The sequence below is a fragment of the Sciurus carolinensis genome, chromosome 7 (genome assembly GCF_902686445.1).
Source record: "Sciurus carolinensis chromosome 7, mSciCar1.2, whole genome shotgun sequence".
NCBI classification, from domain to species: Eukaryota; Metazoa; Chordata; class Mammalia; order Rodentia; family Sciuridae; genus Sciurus; species Sciurus carolinensis.
In genome coordinates, this window is record NC_062219.1 from 100,045,306 (window position 1) to 100,060,311 (window position 15,006).

The 15,006-nt window shown below is 32.1% G+C and overlaps 1 protein-coding gene across 1 annotated transcript in view; it reads left to right on the top strand.

The window, feature by feature from the left end:
- Positions 1 to 15,006, top strand: part of Col21a1 (collagen type XXI alpha 1 chain) — a 168,584-nt gene that overhangs the window by 112,500 nt on the left and 41,078 nt on the right. The window contains 4 exon segments of the mRNA XM_047559626.1: positions 3,386 to 3,439; positions 3,881 to 3,934; positions 4,554 to 4,607; positions 4,870 to 4,923. Of these exon segments, the coding sequence (XP_047415582.1) occupies positions 3,386 to 3,439; positions 3,881 to 3,934; positions 4,554 to 4,607; positions 4,870 to 4,923 (216 nt within the window).

Sequence of the window (15,006 nt, forward strand, 5' to 3'; positions counted from 1 at the left end):
TCTCAGTTGTTCACCTCTCGCTGTGGGTTCTCCACCCACACTGAAGCAAGGTTGTGTCTGGTGAATGCCACCTGTGAAATGCCTGGCATAATGGATGATTGTAAGCCAGGCCAGGGCATGATAGTATAAAACTTCAGGACACTACAAATGAAAGGTAGCTGTATAAGCTTTGTGAGGAGAAAAACACCCCTTATCTCTGGACTCTCGAATATAAGGGGAAAGACTTCAGACATCTCATTAATGACATTTCTGTCAAGAACAGAATGGAGCAAATCCTTCAAAAGACTGAAGGGAATTCAAAATTATGCTTCTCTATGTGATTTATCAATTATGTAAATGAGTAGTCTACAGACATTTTTAGAGACTTAAGATCTCAGAATTTTATCTCCCATGAATTCCTTCTCAAGATGTCATTGGGTTATGGGCTCCCCTAAACAAGGAAGGAAACACAGATATAAAGAACAGAGAATCCATACCCAATCAAGAGACAGACCTAAGAGAGACTCATTGAAGGGTATGAAATTTTCAATGTGATATGAGTGCATTCAGGAGTGATTTTGACAATCGGGGGGAGTTTGGGATTGGATATAGCAATAAGTTTATGGGAAACTAAGCAATAAAACAGGCAGTTTTGGGCTCTAGTAAAATTAATATTTGGGCAAGAGAAGGCAAGTAATCAGAATATATTGCTTATCTGTGAACATTAGTATAATACTGAAAACCGTAGCTGTAATAGAACATTAAGAGGATCTGTGCCTGTTAAAAGTGTAGGTGGGGAGGGGGTGTTGGGTGGTTTGAGAAGTTAATTCTCTTAATTCACAGATAATACATTAAAAATGTCTAAAAATTAAAAACATGTAAACTTGGTTTGGCAATTTGAAACTAAAGATATAGAAATTTAGAAAGAATTAAATTAAATTTAAATTAAATTAAATTAAATTAAATTTAAAAAGAGTTGCTTTTAGAGGGTTGCCTTCTGTAAGCCTTGAACAACTGTATTACTCTTCAAAACATGTGAGTGAACAGCATTTATTAAAATTATATCATTTGTAGACAATGGGTCACCTCCTCCTCCTCTCTCTTTCTACCTGACAATCTTAGAGTATAATCCATTGTTTGTATATAGTATCTTAATTTTCCCAGATAAAACTGAACTTGACCTTAATCTTATCATAACAGTCATTGCTTCTCCTTTTAATGTGCCTTCATAATTAAGATTTTAATGTTTTTTGTAGTGTATTATAGTTATATATAAAATGGGGTTCATTTTGGCATGTTCATAAATCCATATAATAAAATTTGCTCCATATTAATCCTAAGTGTTTCCCTTTTTGCTGCCTTTCCCCCTCCTAATGCCCTTTCTCTATTCTATTCACCTATCTTCTATTAGTTTATTGTTTTCTTTTTAATTGATGCATTAGAGGTACACATAAAAGTGGAAATCATTGTGATATATTCATATATGCACATAGTATAGTTTGGCCAAATTCATTGTGCAGTTTCTTCCCTTTCCTATTTCTGTTCCCTGGATTCCTACCCCTGGATTCCCTTCCTTTTTTTACAATTCTCCATTCTATTTTCATGGGATCCCTCCATTTAAAAAATTCCATATTTCTCTCTTGTTTTCACATATAAGAGAAAGTATTCAACCCTTGACTTTCTGAATCTGGCTTATTTCATTCAGCATGATGTTTTCCAGTTCCATCCATACACCAGCAAATTACCTTTCATTCTTCTTTATGGCTAAGACTCCATTTTATATGGATATATATCACATTTCTTTATTCATTTTTCTGTTGACAGGCACTTGGGTTAGTTCCATAACTTGGTTATTGTGAATTGCACTGCTATAAACATCTATAAGCATGTATCATTATGGTATGCTGATTTTAGTTCTTTTGAATAAATTCTGAGTAGTGGGATAACTGAGTTATATGGAGGGTCTACTCTTAGTCTTTTGATGAATCTCCATACTGCTTTCTAATGTGATTGTATTAATTTGCAATCCCACCAACAATGTATGAGTATACATTTCCCCCCACATACTCACCAGCAATTATTATTTGTATTTTTGATGATTGCCATTCTAACTGGGGTGAGATTAAATCTATGTAATTTTGATTTGTATTTCTCTTATTGCTAGGGATATTGAACATCTTTTCATATTTCTGTCCACCATTTGTATTTTTCTGAGAAATGCCTGTTTAGTTCATTTGTTTGTTGATTGGGTTATTTTAAAAATTTTTGGTGTTAAGTTCTTTGAGTTCTTTATATATTCTGGATATTAATCCCCCACTTGAAGAGATGTTGGCAAAGATTTTTTTCCCATTCTATATGCTCTATCTTCACACTCTTAATTGTTTCCTTGGCTGTGCAGAAGCTTTTTAATTTGAAGTCTTATCATTTACTGATTCTTCATTTTATTTCTTGAATTTTGGGAATCTCATTAAGAAAGTCATCCTGCACTCATATGTATGTTGGAGTGCTGACTGTATGTTGCACTGTTTCTTGTCTAATTCTTAGGTCTTTCATACACTTTGAGTTGTTTTGTGTGCAGAGTAAGAGATAAGGATCTAGTTTTATTCTCTTACATATGGAAATCCAGTTTTCCCAGCACATTTGTTAAAAAGGCTGTCTTTTCTCCAACGTGTTTTAGGCACTTTGTCAAGGTGCCTATATGTATGTGGATTTATGTCTGTGTCTTCCACTCTATTCCTCTATTCCATTAGTCTTCAGACCTTTTTTTTTTTTTTTTTTTTAATGTCAATACCATGCTGTTTTTGTTTCTTCAACTCTGTAGTATAATTTGAGTTTAGGAATCATGATGCCTCCAATATCACTCTTACTCCTCAGTATTGCTTTGGCTGTTCTGGGTCTTTTATTCTTCCATATAAATTTTAGGATTTTTTTAATAGTTCTGTGAAGAATGTCATTGGTATTTTGATGGGAACTGAACTGAATCTATAGACCACTTTTGGTAATATGGCCATTTTGACAATATTAATCCTCCCTATCCATGAACACGGGCAATCTTTCCATCTTCCTAGGTTTTTTTCCATTTCTTTTTTTGTTTTATAGTTTTTATCATAGAGGTTTTTCACCTGCTTCATTAGCAACTCACTAAGCATCCAGGCAGGATTGCTGATGAGACTCCTGTAGCTCCCAAATACCTTCTTTCTGTGATCATAAATGATACACTGATAAATGGGGATTAACCTTTCATAGAGCTAGGGTTTGATGCACATATGAATTTAAGTGTTTGTAGATTTAGTTCCAATGGATTTTGATAAGGGTGATGTTGAAGTATATATAATACTGTATTTGCTGAAATGTTTTCTCTTTAGTTAAATGTTTTTTCTTTAGTTAATTTCAGTATTATTTTCAGGGTGACCGTGGACTTCCTGGTTTTCCTGGGCTTCATGGAATTCCAGGATCAAAGGTTGAAAACATTTTTCCTTTTCAATTCAGCAATGCCAAATTTTAATTAAAATGAAAGTTCTTTTATATTACAAATATGTTGTAAGTAGATGCTCATATATAAATAAAGACAAGTATATTAAAGTAAATGATTAAGATTAATATCATGGTTTACATAAAAATTTAAAAAATTCTCTTTAATGTTTTTAGTCATGAATGTGTAATACAGTATTTAAAATTGATAAACAAGTTTACTATACAAGTTATTTTAAATGTAAGCCCTAAACTGTAAACCCTATTATAGTACTAATTTGGCTTATGAAGCTTATACACTAACTATAAATTATTTTATTTCTATTTATTTTGATGTTGGCATATTAAACTCTGTTATTTTAATGTGCTTTTTCTTCCTTAAGGAAATACTCCTGTTACTCTAAAATTCAATATTTCTATTTTTTTTTAGGGTGAAATGGGCCCCAAAGGAGATAAAGGATCACCTGGATTTTATGGCAAAAAGGGAAGTATAGATCACATAAAGTATCAATACTGAACTTTTAATGTAGTGGAAATACCAAACTTGAATTGCAGTCCTAGCCCAACATTAGAGCTATTAAGTTTGATCATCCTTCTGAGGGATTTTTTTAAAATGATGAAAGATAAAATGGAGGGGTATATCTGGTGTTTGCAATACATGGTACTCTATAAAAATGCATTGTGGTATTGGTCACTGTGAACTTCCAAAAATATTTACAGTGAATGATTTCTGCAGAAGCAGTAGCTGCTAAAAACTTCCATTGAGAATCGATGTTATGCAACTTCCTATATCCTCACACTGAAGAAAATTTGTTTTTTTCCATGTATTTAAAATAACCATTACATTTAAGATTTGCCAAGAGATGGTTGCTGTGTCTAGATCCATATGATAAAAATTCTGCGTATTAACATTTTCAGTGTCTTAGATTGTGTCCACTGGGCTGGTAAAATAATTCTTTTGCCAAAAGTTGCAGAGACAACACAATTCCACCAGTTCTGACACTGTGTACTGAAATTAACTTATAAGCTTTCATTTGTAGTTGAGTTACAATTTGAATATATTATTGTTGGGATTGTTCTTTAAGTGTTCTTTTTAAATGCAGGGCGCAAAAGGTGAAAAGGGGAATGCTGGTTTTCCTGGCCTTCCTGGACGTGCTGTGAGTTTAACAGAAAAACATTCTTGAGTATTTTGCTTTAAATAGAAAGTGAAGTAAAGCTAAGGTTGTGGCCTAGTGCTAGAGCACTTGCCTAGCATGTATGAGGCACTGGGTTCAATTCTCAACACTTCATATAAATAAATAAATGACATAAAGGTCCATAGACAACTAAAAAAAAAAAAAAAAAAAAAGTGAAGTACTTCTCTTTAAAAAGAAAAAAATCGTGCAAAAAAATACTAAAACACATATATTTATTTTTTAGGGAGAACCAGGAAGACATGGAAAAGATGGATTAATGGGTATTCCTGGTTTCAAGGTATTTACCAGAGTAAAACAAAATGAAAAAGATTCTTGTAACTTGTGAGTGAACATTAGAAGAATATGCCAATATTAGAATTTTTTTTTATATATACAGATTGGGGTAAAATTAACTAACACTATATTTAGTCTTATTTAAAAATGATACTGAATTTACCTGGAGTATATAATGAATTCTCATGTGTTAGGAATAAAATCACAGAATATTTAAAAGTTGAGCATCTTTGATAAACCATTCATATTGGTTTATTGGTGGGTTGGAGCACAAGGTCTTGTCTCTGTCCCCCAAAGGCTTAAAGGAAGAAATTTTGTGCTTAAGTCTGAAAACTTTCTATCATTTGTGCAGTATGATATGAGTATGGGAGAATTAGAGCAAAAGGGATCTTCAGAGTATCAATCATTCCTTATTCCTGAAAAAACTCAAAAGCACATGTCCGTTTATGGTAGGCTAGCACCATCATAAATTACATAAAGAAACTTTAGGCATTTGTCAATAGAATTGAACTTTTCTATGGAGTAGCTTGTTGAGTAAAAGGATATATTGGTATATGTATTCAACCAGTGTATCTGGAATATGCAAACAACTGATAATATTTCAGGATATACAAATATTATTGTGAAACTATTGAGATCAGGTCACTATCAATATGTGACTTTCAGGACACATTATGTTTTCTGAATATTTTCTAAATTTTTATAATGTTTATAAATTTAGGTTTATGAATTATTTTGAATTAATTTTCTTCATATGGTGGGAGATAAGAGACAAAGTTCATTTTTTTCTACATGTGGAAATAGTTCTTCTAATACTATTTAATGAAACCTATTATTTCCCCCTGAATTACATTAATACTTTCACCATGTATCAATATATGTGAAATTATCTTTAGATTCTTTTATCTCTTTCATTAATTTATAACTCTCCTTTCCTCAACATCACACTAATATTAGTTTTCCTTGTTTTTTGTTATTTTAAGTCATATCATAATTCTAAATTAATGTTTGAAATAAGGTAAATACTCTAGATTTATTTTTCTTTTTAAAAGCAATAGTGGAATAGTAAATATTTTAGATCCATGAAAAGTTTTAGTATTAGCTTGTATGATTTTACAAAAATGAACAAACAAAGTTTTCTGGGATTTGTTTAATTTGGTAAATAAATTTTGGTTTAGTTTGGAATAATTTTAGAGTTATAGAAAAATTGCAAATACATCTGTCAAAACCAAGAAACCAGCACTGACACTTTACTACACACTAAAGTCTGTACTTTATTTGGGTTTCATTAGTTTACATTAGTTTGGATAAAGCATTAATTTTTCTACTAATGACCTTTCTCTGTTCTAGAATTCAATCCAGGATATCACATTGCATTAATTTCTCTTGCCTCTTTATTCATCTCTGATCCGTGACAGTTTATCAGTCCTGTTTTGGTTTTCATGACTCACAGTTTTGAATAGTATTTGTCAGGTACATTTTAGAATGTCATTTGAGTTGGAATTGCCTCATGACTAGACTGAGATTATGGCTGGTTTGGGGCAGGGTAACAGAGATGAAGCGCCTTTCTCATCATGTGGGAGCATACATGCTAGCCACAGGATTATTCACGGATAACCTACCTCAGTCACTTGGATAAGATGAGTACTTGCCAGGTTTCTCTACAGGAAGTTACTACTTTTTACTTTTCATCTTCTAGTCTTTGGAAGCAACTCACCAAATCCAGCCTTAATTTAAGGTATGGGATGAGATTAAGCTCCAACTCTTACAGGGGCGGGGTATCTTCACACCTTTACATTTAGTCAGGAGAATTGCTATTTTAACAATATTGTTAACATGGCATTTGAGTCTTCTCATGTAGGTTTTCTTTACTTTTTTTCTCAGCAAATCTTTGTAGTTTTTCAGTGTACAGATCTTTTATGTCTTTTTAAAAACTCATACAAATTATATTCGATTTTTTCATAATATTGTGAATAGATTTTTAAAAATTTATTTCTGGTTTTCTTGTTGCTAGTATATGGGAATAATTAATTTTAGACTATAAATCATATATCCTGCAAACTTGCTAAACTCATTTATTAGTTCTTATGACTTTCTTTACAGATTCCTTTGCTTATACTGCATAGATGATAATATTTTTGCAAATAAGGGCAGATTTCTTTTTTCTGTACTAATATACATGAATTTATTTATTTTAATAATTTTGTTGCACCGGCCCTCTAATACAATATCAAATAGGAGTTTGATGCCTTGTTTTTGAAATTAGTGGAGAACCTTCAGTCTTTTACCATTGAGTATTCATTCTTGATTTGACAAAGAAACTTCATCAGGTTGAGGAGATCCCTTTTAATTTCTAGTCCCTTGATAGTTTTTTAAAATTTTGCTTTTTTTTTTGAAAATCACAGTATTAAATTTAATCAAATTTTTTATTGTTTTTAATTTTTACTGACTGTATTTAGATTCATTGTACAAAATGGGGTACATCTTTTCATTTCTCTGGTTGTGCACGATGTATATTCATACGATTCATGTAATCATACATGTACATGAGGTAATGATGTCTGTCTCATTCCACCACTTTTTCATACTTGTGCCCCCTCTTCCCTCTCATTTCCCTCTACATAATTAAAGTTCCTCTATTCTTCTCTCACCCCCGCACCCCCACCCCCATTATATATCATCCACTTATCAGGGAAAACATTCGGCCTTTAGTTTTTTGGGATTGGCTTATTTCACTTAGCATGAAATTCTCCAATTCCATCCACTTATCTGCAAATGCCATAATATTATACTTTTTTATGGCTTAATAATATTCCATTGTCCATATATACCATAGTTTCTTTATCCATTCATCTGTTGAAGGGCATCTAGATTGGTTTCACAATCTAGCTATTGTGAATTGAGCTGCTATAAACAGTGATGTGGTTGTGTTACCATAGTATGCTAATTTTAAGTCCTTTGGGTGTAAACCGAGGAGTGGGATAAGTGGGTCAAAAATTGGGTCCATTCCAAGTTTTCTGAGGAATCTCCACATTGCTTTCTAGAGTGGCTGCACCAATTTGCAACTCCAACAGCAATGTAAAAGTGTGCCTTTTTCCCCACATCCATGTCAATATCTATTATTGTTTGTGTTCTTGATAATGACCATTCTAATTGGAGAAAGAGTAAATCTTAGAATTGTTTTAATTTGCATTTCTTTAATTACTAAAGATGTTGAACACTTTTTCATATATTTATTAATTGTATGTCTTATTCTGTAAAGTATCTGTCCAGTTCTTTGGCCCATTTATTGATTGAGTTCATTGTATTTTTGGTGTAAAGTTTTATAAGTTCTTTATAAATTTTGGAGATAAGTGCTCTCTGTGAAGTACGTGTGGAAAAGGTTTTCACCCACTTGGTAGGCTCTCTTTTCACATTAGTGATTGTTTCCTTTGCTGAAAAAAAAAAGCTTTTTAGTTTCAATCCATCCCATTTATTGATTCTTGCTTTGATTTTTTGTGCTTTGGTAGTCTTTTTAAGGAAGTCACTAAAGCAACATGATGAAGATTTGGGCCTACTTTGTCTTCTATTACGTGCAGGGTCTCTGATCTAATTCCTAAGTTCTTGATTCACTTTGAGTTGAGTTTTATGCAGGGTGAGAGACAGAGGTTTAATTTCATTTTGCTGCATATGGATTTCCAGTTTTGCTAGCACCATTTGTTGAACAGGCTCTTTTTTCTTCATTGTATGTTATTGACTCCTTTGTCTAGTATGAGGTAACTGTATTTATGGGGGTTCACCTTTGTGTCTTCTATTCTGTACCATTGGTCTGCCTGTCTATTTTGGTGCCAATACCATGGCATTTTTGTTACTATTGTTCTGTAGCATAGTTGAAGTTCTGGTATTGTGATACCTCCTGCTTCACTCTTCCTGTTCAGGATTGTTTTGACTATTTGAGTTCTCTTATTCTTCCAGGTGAAGTTCATGATTGCTTTCTCTGTTTCTGTGAGGAATGTCTTTGGGATTTTAATTGGAATTGCATTGAATCTGTATAGTGCCTTTGGTAGTATGGTCATTTTGACAATATTAATTCTGCCTATCCAAGAACATGGAAGATCTTTCCATCTTCTAAGGTTTTCTTCAACTTCTTTCTTTAGTGTTCTGTAGTTTTCATTGTAGAGTTCTTTCACCTCTTATGTTAGATTAATTCCCAAGTATCTTATTTTGTTTGAGGCTATTGTGAATGGAGTAGTTTTTCTAATTTCTCTCGGAGGATTCATCACTTATGAATAGAAACGCATTAGATTTATGCATATTGTTTTTATATCCTGCTACCTTGCTAAATTCATTTATTAATTCTAGAAGTTTTCTAGTGGAGTTTTTTGGATCCTCTAAATATAGAATCATGTCATTGACAGATAGTGACAACTTGAGTTCTTCTTTTCCTATTCATATTCCTTTAATTTCTTTGGTCTGTCTAATTGCTCTGGCTAGTGTTTCAAGGATGATGTTGAATAGAAGTGGTGAAAGAGGGCATCCCTGCCTTGTTCCAGTTTTTAGAGGGAATGCTTTCAGTTTTTCTCCATTTCGAATGATGTTTGCCGTGTGCTTAGTTAGCATTGATGGCCTTTACAATGTAGACATATGTTCCCACTATCCCTATTTTTTTCTAGTGTTTTGAGCATGAAGGGGTGTTGTATTTTATCAAACACTTTCTCAGCATCTATTGACATAATCATATGATTCTTAACTTTAAGTCTATTGATATGATGAATTATGTTTATTGATTTCTGGATGTTGAATCAACCTTGCATCCCTGGGATGAGCCCCACTTGATCATGGTGCACTATCTTTTTAATATGTTTTTGTATGTGATTTGCAAGCATTTCGTTAAGGATTTTTGCATCTATGTTCATCAAAGATATTGGTCTAAAGTTTTCTTTCCTTGGTGAATCTTTGTCTGGTTTTAGTATCAGAGTGATACTAGCTTCATAGAATGATTTTGGAAGGGCTTCTTTCTTTTCTATTTCCTGGAATACTTTGAGGAGTATTGGCATTAGTTCTTTAAAGGCCTTTTAGAACTCAGCTGAGAATCCATCTGGTCTTGGACTTTTCTTGGTTAGTAGGCTTTTGATGGCTTCTTTTATTTTGGTGCTTGAAATTGATCTGTTTAAATTGTGTATGTCTTCCTGATTCAGTTTGGGAGAATCATATGTCTCTAAAAATTTTTTAATGTCTTTGACATTTTCTATTTTGTTGGAGTATAGACTTTCAAAGTAGCTTCTAATTATGTTATGTATTTCATGGTGTCTGTTGTGATCTTTCTTTTTCATCATGAATTCTAGTAATTTGGGTTTTCCCTCTTCTTTTTGTTAGTGTAACTAAGGGTTTATCAGTTTTGTTTACATTTTCAAAGAATCAACTTTTTGTTTTGTCAATTATTTGAATTGTTTCTCATTTCAATTTTATTGACTTCAACTCTGATTTTAATTATTTCCTGTCTTCTACTATTTTTGGTGTTGATCTGTTCTTATTTTTCTAGGGCTTTGAGATGTAATGAAATGTAATGTTAGGTCATTTAGTTGTTGGCTTTTTATTTTTTTAATGTATGAGCTCAATGCAATGAACTTTCCTCTTAGTACTACTTTCAGAATGTCCAAGAGTATTTGATATGTTGTATTTTTTCTTTCTTCCCTGATGTCTTCTGTTATTATTACATCATTCAATAGCATATTCTTTAATCTCTAAGTGTTGGAGTAGTTTCTGTTTTTTATTTTATCATTGATTTCTAATTGCATTCCATTATGATCTGATAGAATACAAGGTAGTATGTCTCTCTCTCTCTCTCTTTTTTTTTTTTTATTTACTACTGGCTGCTTTGTGGCATAGCACATAGTCTGTTTTAGAGAAGGACCCATGAGCTGGTGAGAACAAAATGTATTCACTTGATGATGGGTGAAATATTCTATATATGTCCATTAAGTCTAAATCACTGATTGTGTTATTTAATTCTATAGTTTCTTTGTTCAGTTTTTGTTTGGAGGATCTATCCAGTGGTGAGAGTGGTGTGTTTAAGACACCCACTTTTATTGTGTTGTGGTCTATTTTTTCCCTGGAATTGAGAAGGATTTGAGAATTGAATAAATTTATTTTCATTTCTTATTACTTTTTATCTGAGTAGTTAAATTAATTCTGAAATGTATTGCATGATTGCTTCAATTTTATCCCCTTGATTCTGATGAGCAATATCTTCATAAACATTAATTTTTAGAAATTCTGCAATTGTTATTTTTATGTCTGTTTTTCCCTAAGAGTTATTTAAAGAGTTTAAAATATTTTTTAGGTTGGAGGCCTTTTAATTTGACCTGTTGCCAATTTCTTGTTTCACTGCACTGTATCAAAGAATGTTATTTGTAATAGTTCATCTTTATACACTTAATTTTTTTCTTTGACTCATTGTATGTTCGATTTTCAGGAATGTTCCCTGTGCATAGGAGAAGGTAAATCTCTATTTTCAGAGTGTGAAACTCAATATACATTCATAAGATCTTTCTTATTGAATGTTTTCTTTAGATTTTTAATTTAATTTTTTGTTTGTTGAGTGTCCTATCATTAGTTATTTTTGTTTATTTCTCTTTCCATCTTCTATTTCAGGAATGTGATTTCTGTTATTTGTTGCACAAATACTCATGACTATTATTTCTTCATTTTAAATTGTAGCATTTGGATTATAAATATCATTTTTGTCTCCTTTGGCTTTCTTTCTTATACCAGGATTGTACCTTCTTCTTTCTGGTTATTTTTATTTGCTTGCTATACCTGTGTCAGTCTTTCTATTGTTTAGCTTTCAGTAACTTTGTTTAATTGTATTGCTTATATTCAGCATAGAGTTTGCTTTACTTTTTAAAGCAAACTCAGTTTTTTCTTTTAGTAGATTATCTATTTCTATTCATTGATTGATAGGTTTATTGTTATTGCTGTGATAATATTTATGCTATAATCTTATTATGCTTTGTATGTGCATTGTACTGCATTTACTGTTTCTCAGTGTGATCTGTCCCCCCCCCCCTTTTTTTGCTTTTAATTTCTTTAGTGTTTAGGAAAATTTATATTTTTGTTGTAGTGGTATTTATGCTAATACCCTTTTCTAGTCATTATACATGTGCATTTCAGAATTCCCTTAGTCTCCCTTTTGCCTTACTTAAGCATCTGCTCTTTGTTATGTTAACCTTAAATTATACCCCACTGCATGACTATTAATGAATTCATTCTATTTCTCTTTCCCCTTATCATTTTCCTCTTACCAGTTTAATTATCATACTTCTTTGTCAGATCATATAATATAAACTATTTATCCATTCTCCCCACCATCAGTTCAGACCTGCAGTTAATTTTACTTAGTATTTATTACCAGCTTCCTTACCAATATTTCATAATGATCATTTGAGTTTGCTGAAGTTTGTCCTCTAATATATTCCTTAGAGTTTGCGCATATGGTATTCCATGAACTCTTCTATTTTAACTTGTTTTTCTATATTCTCGTTACTTGAATAATAACTTCAACTATAAATTTTTTATCTTGGTTTCTCACTGTTTTTCTTTCATTTCTTGTAAATGTTGCTCCATTGCCATCATGTACACTGCTGATGTCAATCTAATTGTCTTTCATTAGTAGGTGACTTTGTCTTTCTGCATGGAAGTTCAAAGGGGTGAAAAACACCACTTTTATTTTAAGTTTAATAGCATAAGTATATCTTGGAATTAAGAATTTTAATTACTCCAAACCACTTTTGAAAGTTATATTCAATGCTTTTTAAAAAAAAAATTCTGGAACAATTTAACAACTCTTAAATAGTTTTGGTTTATGTCTGGAGAATTTGAATTACAAGATTTCTTTGTCTTCTACCTTTATCATTTTCTAATTTGTTTTATGTTTTCAAATATTTTCTTCTTTTTTTGACTGTGGTTAGTTTTCTCCTCAGTGTCTTTTTAAATTTTAAGTTAAATCTCTTTTCCTATAATTTCTAATAATTTATCTATCACATTCATCATATCTGAAATGATTATTTTTTCAATTATTTATTTACTTTGTTTGTTTATGATGGAACCCATGGATGCTCTACCACTGAGATACATCCCCAGCCCTTTTTTACTTTTTATTTTGAGACAGGGTCTTGCTAAGTTGCCCAGTTTGGCCTTGAACTTGCAATCCTCCTGCCTCAGCGCCCCCAGTCATGGGCATTGCAGGGTATGCACCTGGTTTCAGTTTCTTTTCTGAGTTTGATTCATTTTCCTTTTTCCTCCATTTCATTCTAAGTGTTTGGTTTCTAATTTTTTCAGTAGCTGAAAATGCTTCTGGGTTTGCTAATCCAGGTTATAGCATTTCGTTGCACTTTGCTTCTGCTTTGTGTTTTTTGTGTAAGAGAAATTTATAGAAATGTTTTGATTTTCATTTTCTGTTCTTTTAGTTGTTCTTCTTAACTTCTTTTTCTTGCATATTGTCTGCCAACTCTTCTACGGTTTGAAATATCTTATGTATTTGTATCTGTAATAATAAGCGGGGTGTAAAATTTGAATGACTTACTAGGCTTCTTAGTTCTAGTGTCTCCTTTATTTATAGTGAAGTTAACATTTTTTTAAATTAGTGAAATTATTTATTGGAATGATTTGGCATGCCTTCTGCTGGGAAGGGGGAGTGGGAACAATAATGTATTCACTTTAGTTTCCTATGGTACTTCCATGGGAAGATGTCCAGTAAACACAGCCTCTCATTTTGAGAAGGGGAAGGAACAGGGCACTGAGCAAAGTTGGAAGGGATTATTTTAGATGAGGAACACCCATACAGGGTAATAAAAGAGAGGCACAGACAGGTATATGTGCAGATAGTAAGTTGGTTTGATGGCAGGGTGTTTTAATCCCATTTTTGTTTTTGTTTTTATTAGGTGTTTTCACCTATTGAAAGAAGAAAGGGAACCAAGAGCATTGTTAGAATCTTTTCTATAGCAAAAACTTATTATATATCTATGGAAAATGTGACAAGAGGAGATGAAGCAAATATGAAAGTTGCACCAAAGTCTAGTTTAAGCTGTGTGATTTTAATGCTATTTCCCCCAAACCTAGAACAGGGAAAGGTCTTAGGCAGACTTCAGGTTGGTTTACTCAACACTGGAATTTGCATAAACAACCACAGTGACTGAATGGTGAGGTGTAAAGGGGTAAGAATTTTAGAGAGTGGTTCAAATAATGAAATATGGTTTTTAAATTAGAGATGAAAGTAAATTATCAGAAAAGACAAATTGCAACAAAAGATATATATACATATATTTTTTTTCAATATTTACCTAATGCCTGGTTCCTTCCCCAGTACTTAAAAAAAAATTTTTTTAGGGGGTGCTACTGGGGATTAAACCCAGGGTCACTTTACCACTGAGCTACATCCTCAGTCCTTTTCACCTTGGGGCAGGGTATTGCTATTTTGCTGAGGTTGACCTCAAACTTGTAATCCTCCTGCCTCAGCCTCCTAGGTTATGGGATTGCACACATTGGCTACCATACCCAGCTTTCCCCATTACTTTATGTGAATTTGCTCATTAATATCATGAATCATTTTGTGTTAAAAGAGAAAAATATTTTTATCCTTTTATAGATGAGAAATCCAAGTAATGGAAAGATTAAATAACTTGTTTAAGATTGTGTAGACATCATTTTATAACTAATAAAAATTCCTTTTAGTAAATTATTGAAAAATGATGTTACATCCAAATACTTTCCCCCAAATATAGAACATGATGATGAAACTGGTGATTGATTCCATTATTTTTTATGACAGTGAAACTAGATTTATATGAGGACTAACCTAATTTTTAAAAATATTTCTTTTTCCTTATGGCAAACCATAGCATTTCAAATATGAAATTAATATATGCTATTTGAAAATTATGTAGCCTAAAACAAATCATGAGTAAAGGATTTTTAAAACCCCAACTTCTTTATATCAGTGGATCTGCCCTTTTTGGCTAGACTTGCGCAAAGCACTCTCATAAAATCTCGTATTCCATTTTTCTAAAAAAAAAAAAAAAAAAAAGAAAGAAATTGGTGAAGTTGGGGG